At 58.0% G+C, this 9,316-nt stretch overlaps 1 protein-coding gene across 2 annotated transcripts in view; it reads right to left on the minus strand.

Annotated features, from left to right (window-relative positions):
• PADI4 (peptidyl arginine deiminase, type IV) overlaps positions 1 to 9,316 on the minus strand; it is a 25,817-nt gene that overhangs the window by 3,399 nt on the left and 13,102 nt on the right. The window contains exons 7-15 of one of the 2 annotated variants that reach the window (XM_015565850.1): positions 8,612 to 8,686; positions 8,015 to 8,193; positions 7,792 to 7,895; positions 6,695 to 6,806; positions 5,152 to 5,259; positions 2,408 to 2,562; positions 1,280 to 1,418; positions 996 to 1,098; positions 38 to 108 (exon numbers count right to left, since the gene is read on the minus strand). In XM_015565850.1, the coding sequence (XP_015421336.1) occupies positions 38 to 108; positions 996 to 1,098; positions 1,280 to 1,418; positions 2,408 to 2,562; positions 5,152 to 5,259; positions 6,695 to 6,806; positions 7,792 to 7,895; positions 8,015 to 8,193; positions 8,612 to 8,686 (1,046 nt within the window). The remainder of the gene's footprint in view (positions 1 to 37; positions 109 to 995; positions 1,099 to 1,279; positions 1,419 to 2,407; positions 2,563 to 5,151; positions 5,260 to 6,694; positions 6,807 to 7,791; positions 7,896 to 8,014; positions 8,194 to 8,611; positions 8,687 to 9,316) is intronic. The other variant, XM_006766665.2, reaches the window with a different exon arrangement.

Here is a 9,316-nt window from a genome sequence, read left to right on the forward strand (position 1 = left end):
CCTGGTCTGTAGCATCTCCCGGCACCCAGGCTGGCACCTCCACATAGGAGTTATGTTCTCTCAGTTTCTTGTTTGACAGAATGTCCTTTATTTTCTGCTGCCTTTTGTCTGTCATGAAGAAAAAGAAAAAAAATGCAGATGAATCAGCGGCCCACTTCCCTCTTCCTAGTTAGCAGTGGGACTCAGTTCTCCCAGCTATACAATGGAGCAGCAACAATTCCTAACACAGGTTTGTGGTGAGCCTCTGGGAGGCACATGCCTTTAATGACATGTTTCATCGGGGTAAGTTCTCATTAAAAGTGTTGCTCTCACTCCTTCAAAGGCTCTTCTCTCCAAAGGGATCTTGTTCACTGAGGGGCAAACAGAGGTCAGGCCATTGCCCAAAGCCACGTGACACACTACAGATATTAGGTGAAAACTCTCAGCCACAGAGGCTTCTCAACCTCTGACCCTGGCCTGTGTCCGTGGGTCTTACTTAAAAAATAAAATAAAATTCATTCTGTGCTCTGGCTAGACTAGACTAAACTTTCTTTCAGGTCTGTGAACACATGTTGCGACCCCCTGCCTCTGAGCCTTTGCATTCACTATTCCCTCTGTCTGCAATATCTCTCTTCCTCTCACCCCACCGCCCCAAATGCCTGGCCAACTCATGCGCATCCCTCATGCTCTTGCTTGGTCTTTGCCTCCTCCAGGAAGCCTTCCTTGATCTCCTTCCAGACCCCTCCGCAAAGGCCCTTTGCTGTAGTTGTTTCCCTCCTTCCTTCCTTCCTTCCTTCCTTCCCTTTTTTGGTAGCTGTTTTCTTGACTCACTTCCCCTGGACTGTAATCCCCGAGGGCCTTGTCCACGTAGCAGCCCCAGCGCTTAGCACATTGCTTGGCACACAGTAGGTGCTCAGAAGCTAGCCAATGCCTGAATGGTTCCATCTGGCCATAGGGGGGCACTGTGAAGGCAGAGGAAGGTGCCCACATGGAAGAACAAGGCATGGCCCACTTACACTTGATGCCCTCGAACAGCAGAGCCTCCCCATGGCCCTCCTTCAGCTGCTCTTGGAACAGTTTGTAGCAGGACCTGGGGCTGGCCAGGAGCAGCCGGAAGCCCTGGAGGCAGAAACACTGGTGTCAGAGGTCAGCCTCGCCCAGGGGCTCCCAAGGAGGAGGGCTCTGTGGAGGGTGCAGGGAGTGAGGGTGCCATGCCCCCTCCTGGTGGGGGGGGAGGGGAAGGCAGAGTGCAGAGCTGTGTTTGGGGGCTCAGGAAGGAGCATGCGGCCTCAGACTGCACCTTGTGCGCAGGGACGAAGCTCAGGAACTCGTCCACGTGGCCCACGTACAGCCAGTCGGAGTAGAGTTTCACGGGGGCCTGCACCTGCTGGGCAGCGAGGAAGTCCTGCAGGGCTTGGTGCATCTCCTGGCTCTTGGCGCTGCCCACACAGGATGAAGGGAGCATTAGGGGCAGGGGAAGGGATAGCTGGGAGGGGGAGGGGTTTGCCGGGAGGTCCCCGAGGGACTGGGGCCTTGGCAAAGGAATCAGGAAAGCGATTCAGGAGCCTGGGCTGCTTTTATTATATCCTCTAACATTTGAGGAATTGAGGAATTTTCATCCCAGTTTAATTGGGGGAAACTGAGGCAGGGAGTCAGGAAGGTAAATAGGACCAGAGCTTAGCCTCAGAAAGCACTGCCTGTTGACCCAGCCTAGATGCTGGTATGAATAGACATGATCCTCCCCACCGCCCCATGTTGGTAATCTCTTGTTAGCTGTGTGGTCTTGGGGATGTACCTGTACCTTTCTAGGTTTCAGTTTTCTCCTTGCTCTGGCCTCCAAGGTCCTTTGTGATCCAGCCCTTTGCTTTTCCTCTTGCTCAATCTGTGTTACTCACGCTGGCTTTCTTAACGACACTAAGCACATCCCTGCCACAGGGCCTTTGCACATGCTCTTTCGTCTGCCAGAGACCCTCTTCCCCAGATCTTTACACAGTCACCTCCTTCTAGTCATCAGGACTCGGTTCAATAGCCTCGCCCCAAGAGGAACTCTCCCTGGTCGCCCAACTAACACAGTCCCACCTCCTCTGCCCCTCTCTTTTTTATTCTCTTCACTGTTGGAAATCTTGTTTGTTTCCTTTTCTGTTTCTCCCCCACTGCAATGGTGGCAGGGACTTGTCTGTCATGTTCATGGCTGCATTCCTTCCCGCCTCCTAACATAGTGCTGGGCTCAGTGAATATTCACTGACCTGCAGAGTGTACATGGCAGTGCAGGAAGGTGACCTTGGGTCTGTTGGGATCCCAAGCCCGTATCCTGGCCCTGCACTGTGATTCCTTTCACATGCCCTGAAGTTTGTTGAGCCCTTTTGGTTTGGGAGCAAGTAGGAAAGGCTTCCCGTCTGGCCTCTGCTTGCTGCCCTTCCCCCCTTACCTGGGGTAACTGCTGTGCCCAATGAGAATCCTGCCCAGCGGGTACTTCTTCTTCCCAACTGTGACTGGGGGGCTCACTTCCAGGTTCCCAAAGGAGTCGAGGTCGGTAACGCCCCCTGTTTGGGGGCCTCGAGTCACGTAGCCAAAATCTGGACCCTGCGGTGGGAGAAGCGCAGGCCAAGAGTCAGAGCACTGAGCCCCTGGGTGAAGCGAGGGTGGGGTCTGAGTTTAAAGATTGGCGTGGTCACCGGGAGGACTTCGGTACCCGTCAGCAGCGGGTCCATCGCAGGCACCATTATTACTGTGGAATGTCGACGGCTCACTGGGTCCGCTGGGCAAGAAAAGGCACCGGCATTAGTTGGGTCCTGAGTGCCTGCCAGCTGCTTGGTAAGCCCAGCTTGTTAACTAGGGCGTAATATCCACCAAATATCCCTTTCTCTTCACTTTGCAGAGAAGATGCTAAGCTCAGAGTGGTGTGTGCTGCTTCAGGTCCCCTGTTCCTCCTAGTGTTCTCAGGGGATGGTGCCTGCCTCTCCCAGAGGTCAAAGCCCAAGGTCACTGTTGCCCTCTCCCTCATAGCAGTCAGGAGGGCTTCCTGGAGGAGGCGCTGAAGCAGAGACCTGGAGGTTCGGAAGCAGCCAGACACACACACTGGGGAGAGCACTGAGGCAGAGGGAATGGCATAGGCAGAGCCCACTCGAGGTGAGAACAGGTTGAAGAACAGGAAGGAAGCCAGGTGCGCAACAGGGAAAGTGACCCTCCGTGAGCTGCCTGTTGATGTGTCTCAATGCTGTTCCAAGTCTATTCCTGAGTTGGAATATCGCAGACGAGCTTGGCTAAGAGGCCGTCGCCTGTGCTGAGGGGTCTGTCTGTCTGTCTGTCTGGCAGGACTCTGGAGGCTTGGCTTGTGAAGTCACAGAATCTGACCTTTGTCACACCTGGGATATCAAAGTGCGAGAGGAGGCCACTGACCAGGGTAGGACTGAAACCAGGAACAGGGCCCGAGTCTCAGTAGCAGCTGGCTGGGCCTCACGCAGGGCACCTGGTTCCGGAGCGGAGAGGCACCGTGAACTTGACAGCATCTCCGCACCGCACTGCTCGGCGCAGGAGAGTGAGCGAGACGCGGACAGTGACTGAGTTCAAGTTAGGTTTTCTTTCAAAGCCTCCCGTGTGGACAGGGCCACCTCCCCTTCTTTGGGGTGCAGAGTGCTCCTTGGAAAGCCATTCATCATAGCAACCCTTGCACCCCACACTCTTCCTCCATTTCCCCGGGCACCTGGAGTCAGGGGCTGTGGGGGCAGAGTGCGGCCTGGGCTCCTCCCGGGAAAGCATGGAGGCGGGTGGTTAAGAGGGCGCACAGAGGCAGACTGGCCTGGTGTGAGTTCCAACGTCTCCCTTCTCTCTCTGCGTGGCCTTCAGAAAGCTGCTTTACCTCTCTGAGTCTCAGTTTTGTCACCTATAGAATGGGCCTAGGGATAGCATCTACGCGAAAGGTTGTCAGACGAATGAAACGAGTCAGTGCCTGGTCAGCAAATGTAACTGTTCTCATTCGAAGCTGAGCTTGCACAATCCCGCCAGGCTGGCTCAGCATCTGATTTAACAATATGTCACCCCCACCCCAGCCCGCAGACACATGTAAAGTCTTTGGCTAATAAAGTCACACCTGGGAAATGACCACTCGGACCTTGAACCCGCCCTCTATCCCAGTGGAGCCCCTTACAGGCCAGACCCCACCCACAAGACAGAGCCTCCAGCTGGCTGCTGGGGAAGGCCCCGGCCCCGGCCCTGCCCCGGCCCCACCCCACCTGCAGCAAGAGCATCTTCCATGGCATGAGGATGCCACGCCTGAACTCCGTCCTCAGCAGGATTATCCTGAGGACGAGGTGAGCTCATGGCTGGAATGGGCTTTGGGAAAGAAAGAGCCGGATCCCACTCAGTTATAACAAAACTAGAGGCCCGGTGCATGGATTCATGCACATTGAAAGGAAATTAATTAGAAGGTGGCTGGTGGGGCAGGACCGGGCGAGATGGGCCAGACACACCCTGGAGTCAACCTCCTGTGATCCCTCCCCCACCGGCTGCACCTGGGGTGGCGCCGGGGCTTGAAGGACATCTGCGGAGTGAGCGGGGTCCCTCCGGCAGGTGGGGGCCCTCAGCCAGGTGGGCGGGGATCAGGCCAAAACCAACTCTCCAATATCCACGGATTCATGCACATTGAAAGGAAATTAATTAGAAGGTGGCTGGTGGGGCAGGACCGGGCGAGATGGGCCGGATACACCCTGGAGCCAACCTCCTGTGGTCCCTCCCCCACCGACTGCACCTGGGGTGGCGCCAGGGCTTGAAGGACGTCTGCGGAGTGAGCGGGGTCCCTCCGGCAGGTGGGGTCCTTCAGCCTGGCCTGCAGGGGTCAGGCCGAAACCGGCAGTCCAACACCCCCTGAGAGGTCCCAGAGTACGAGAGGGCACTCTGCAAAGTTGCTGTCACCCGGCAACTCCTGCATTGAGCATCTGCCCCCTGGTGGTCATTGCACATCATAGCTACCAGTTGGACGGTTGAATGGTCAGACGGTCACTTAAGCTTTTATATATACAGATAACACGGTGCACCTGCATGCTCACTGCTTGGGCAGGAATCGCACCTGTGGGAGCTGCACGCTCAACGGGAGAAAAGGTGCGGGGAGACAGGCAATGAAGAAGGAGGCCTCAAGGCAGGGGTCTCAGCCGCCCGTGCCCCACCAGCACCTACCAGCAGGCACTTGATCGGGAACTCCTTCAGGCCTCTGTTCCTCGGAGAGTCGAAGACGACGGGCAGCGCCTTGTGCGGGGCTTGGGTGTAGCCGATCTCGATTTCATCCTGGGCACAGCGAGCGGAGGGAGGCTGGTCATGTGCTGCCTGGGTGTTAGCACCCAGCGCGAGCAGAGCGGGGAGCACCCTCCACACGTTCCCCCCTTGGTGGCCAAGGACAAGTTCATGCAGGATGCTGGACCCCAGGGGAGGGGCTCTGAGGAAGCAGAGCTATCGTCCTGGGTTTGCACCAATGTGCTGTGAAATTCTGAGTGTCCTTCACCCGCGGGGTCCTGGGGACCCATCCTGAGCGAGCCTCAGGCACTGCCCTGGAGGTGAGAGCCAGGGGGCTGGGGACTCACCACCCCGGGTTAGCAGGTGATAGGAAGGGAGGGAGGGGCCTGTGGGAACACGGAGGAAGGGCTGCGAGGGTGGGACAGGGCAGGGGGAGCATTGCTGAGCCGAGGCCCGGAGGGCAGGCGTAGGAATGGCCTTCTCCCAAAGTGGGACAGGTTAGGGGGAGGATCGGGAATGAATCGGGTGCAAGTCCTGCCTGTGTTCTAGCAGCAGATGCGATACTGGGCAGAAGCCACTTAAGCTGACCCCTATGAAATGCCATTCCTGGAGGTCAAGAATGGAGCCTGTCAGCCATTACACGTGGATCAACCTGCTTTATCACAGAGGGAATGACAGCGAGGAAGAGAGGGTGTTGGGGGGGGGCGGGGCAGGGGGAGAGGAAAGAGGGCTGAATTCCCACGGGGGACTGGGCACATTTACGGAGGGGGAGCTCTCAGGCCGGGAGTGGGCAGGCATGATGTGGACGTGGGGATGAGAACCGGGAGGGTGGTCGGAGAGAAGGAACAGCGTGGGCAGAGGTGTGTGTGTTGGGGGGGCAGGTTATAGGCTTGGACTGGCAGAGCCTCGGGGCAAAGCCAGGGCACAGAAAAGAAGTTTGGTTCAGCCCACCAGCAGCCCACTGGCACTGCCCAATGCCAGGCTGGGGTGCTGAGGTGAAGGAGCCTCGATCTCTGCCCTCAGGGAGCTCAGGGCATGACGGGCATGCCTGCATGGGAACAGAATGCTGACACAGTGTCGCCTGTGTGGTGGCAGACTGGCACCGGGGGCGGGGGCAGCCAGATTGTGAGGGCCCTGGAGGAAGGCTGAGGAGAGGATGGGAGCCATGGAAGGTGCTGGAGCAGGGGTGTGGCCTGGTCTGGTGGCTGAGCCCAGAAGCTTGGACTCATGTCCGGAGGTCGTCTGAGAGTGTTTAGACTAGAAGGTGGCTTTCATTCTGGTGACTTAGATGGGCATGCAGCCGCCCAGTCGATGTCAATCAAATCAGTTGCCCGAGTCCCCTGTGCCAGGACCCCCAGAGGTCCCAACTCCCTGCCCATCTGAGGAAGGGTGGCTGAGCCCCTTGGTGGCCTGGGTCCCCCAGTGACTCTTGGTCTAAGGGTCACTCATTCTACGCCCCCCGTTCTGCTCACCCCATAAGGCCACGCACCTGCATCCACTGGTCCTCCATGCTCTCCTCCAAGGGGTACACAGTCAGCTTGCACCTGGCTTTCTTGGTCAGAGTGGTCAATGACTTCACAAAGTCCTCGTTATCAAATATCCTAGAAAGAACAGAGAAGAAATGCCTTAGTGTTCTGAACCCAGCAGCCAGTGGCCAGGGCCCAGATCTGAGGGGGCAAGCTGTACCCTGAAGGGTCCCTCAGCTGGAGCAAGAGCTCGGGCCTGGCCGGAGGCACACAGTAGGTGCCCAGGAGATGCTGCAGCCTGAAGAGACGCCTGTCTCTCTGCTCTTAGCAGATATCATCCCATTAAACCCCGTGACAGTCCAGGGGAACTAGAGGGTCCTGGCATAGGGGACTCGGATAACTGATTTGATTGCCATTGACTGGGCTGCTGCAGGCCCATCAAAGTCACCAGGATAAAGCCACCTTCCACCAAGCGAGGAGGCCAAGGCTCAAGGTCATGCCATCTAGGGATAGCACTGGGATTTGAACCCAGGCCTCTCTGGCTTCCAGCCGGTGTCCTGGTTACCAGGTTACACTCCCACCTCTTCCTCCCTTGAAGCAATCAGAAGAGGAGAAGGGAGGGGCCCCGAGACCCCAGCATATTTAAGAGGGGCCCCTAGGCTGCGGACTGGACGCTGAGGCTTCCCCGAGCAGCTTGTTAAATGCCCGTGGCCCATCCCCAGTTACAAGACCCAACCGTTCGGAGGTTGGCTGGGAATGAGCATTTTAAAGGAGTCCCAGCGGTTTCTGGGACAGAGGGTCCCAGGGCCACACTCTGAGCAACTCACGGGCCGAGGGCTCTCCTCCTGCAGGTCTAGCAGACTCCCCGGGCCCCCAGGAGCTAAACGCAGCCCTCGGCCTGCACGTGGGCAGGGCAGCCTCCACCCAGACAGCTGCAGTAGCTTCCCTGCCTCTGGGCAGGGCCAGACAAGCCCTGACCCGCAGCCAGTGCGGTGGGGGTTACACTTCCCCCCATTCACACAGCCAGCGCATGGGGGCTTGCAGCCAGAACCCTGGGCTCCTGGACCCTGGCTCCCCCTGGTGGATCTATGCCCCGCCCCAGCACCCCAGAGCCCCTCACCTGCACACATACACCTCCTTCGGGGGCTGAGTGTTGGGGGTCATGATCCAGGGGGCCACACGGAAAGCCACACTGTCTTGGAACACCAGGGTCTTGGGGAGCTCCTGCAGGGAGAGGGGCCGGGGAGGGGTTCTCACAGAAGCCAGGGTCCCCACCTCCCCCCTCCCCTGCTGGGCTACTGCCTGCGCCCAGGGCCCCCTCTGCCTACACTGGGTTGGCCTACCGGGTTGTCCGTGCAGAACAGGGAGATGGTGAGGAAAATGAGGCCAGGGAAGTTGGCGTCTGGGAAAGTGAGGCCCTCCACATAGAAGTCTGTGCTGTGCTGGCCGCCGGGGAGCTCCAGGAGGTGTGAGGGCTGCTGGGGCCCCAGGATCGCCTGGTACCCTGAGGGCTGTTTGCCCCCTAGGAGAGAACAGGGGAGGCTCAGGTCCATGTCGACACCGCATGTCACCCTGAGAGCCCCTCATAGCTAAATCTGGCCAAAGCCTCCCCTTAAGAGAAAGGAACTAAAGCCCCAACTGGGACATAACCCCCCACCCCAGCCTGGGGGTCCAAGAATAGAGTAACGGGAGCGCCTGAGCCACTTCCAACATATACATTATGGTTCATTCATTGTTCGTTCACTCACTCATTCATTCATTCATCATTCCTGAGCACCCGCTCTAAGCTGACACCTGGGGAGACCAAGAAGACCGTCCCTGTCCTGGTCCCCAGGGAGTGCACAGCCGCTGGGTGAGTAGGGAGGAGCAAACACAGTCAGCATCACAGAGGGCAATACGAGCTGTGCTGGAGGGAAGCCCAGAGGAACAGGGAAGGCTACCTGGAGGCGGTGATGCCTTGGCAGAGGCAAGGACTTGGTTTGTCGCCAAACCAATGTCAGTCGAGCCACGTCGGTCTAGAATGTGAATAAAATCGTCATCTCCCGCACAAAACTCTGATAGCACCTCCCAGCTCCCGCAGGCGAGAAGCCAAAGTCACCCCACGCTTACCTGATCCAGCTTGCCCCTCTGCCCCTTCTCCTCCACCCTCACCTACCGCCTACCCCTTGCACACTGCACTCCAGATGCACCTGCGCCCCGGCATCCCTCAGCCCCCGGGCACGCTCCTGCCTCAGGGCCTTTGCACATACAGTTCCCTCAGCCTGGGCTGTCCTTCCCCAGGGTGTGCATGTGGCTGTTCCCATGCCTCCTTCTGCTCAAATGACACCCTATGGGGGACACCTTCCCTGACCTTCCTCTCCCCCACCCCCTGACTCCACTCTCATCCATGTCCCTTTCCCTGTTCCATTCTTCCCCGTCGCATTTAACGCCATCGGGGGCACCGTTTACTTAATTATGTTCCTCATCGTCTCCCCCAGCCCTCTGAGATGGAAGCGGCCCGAGGGCAGGGCCTTCGCTGTGGCATCACATAGCAGCAGGTGCTCGTGAGCTGCTGAGAAGTTGATGACGGATGTTGGAGAGCAAACCATCACCTAACACACGCAGTCAGTGTGGATGCAAGAATCTCCTTAAACAAGAGTCGCGCG

The sequence above is a fragment of the Myotis davidii genome, unplaced genomic scaffold, assembly GCF_000327345.1.
Source record: "Myotis davidii unplaced genomic scaffold, ASM32734v1 scaffold299, whole genome shotgun sequence".
Lineage (NCBI taxonomy): Eukaryota > Metazoa > Chordata > Mammalia > Chiroptera > Vespertilionidae > Myotis > Myotis davidii.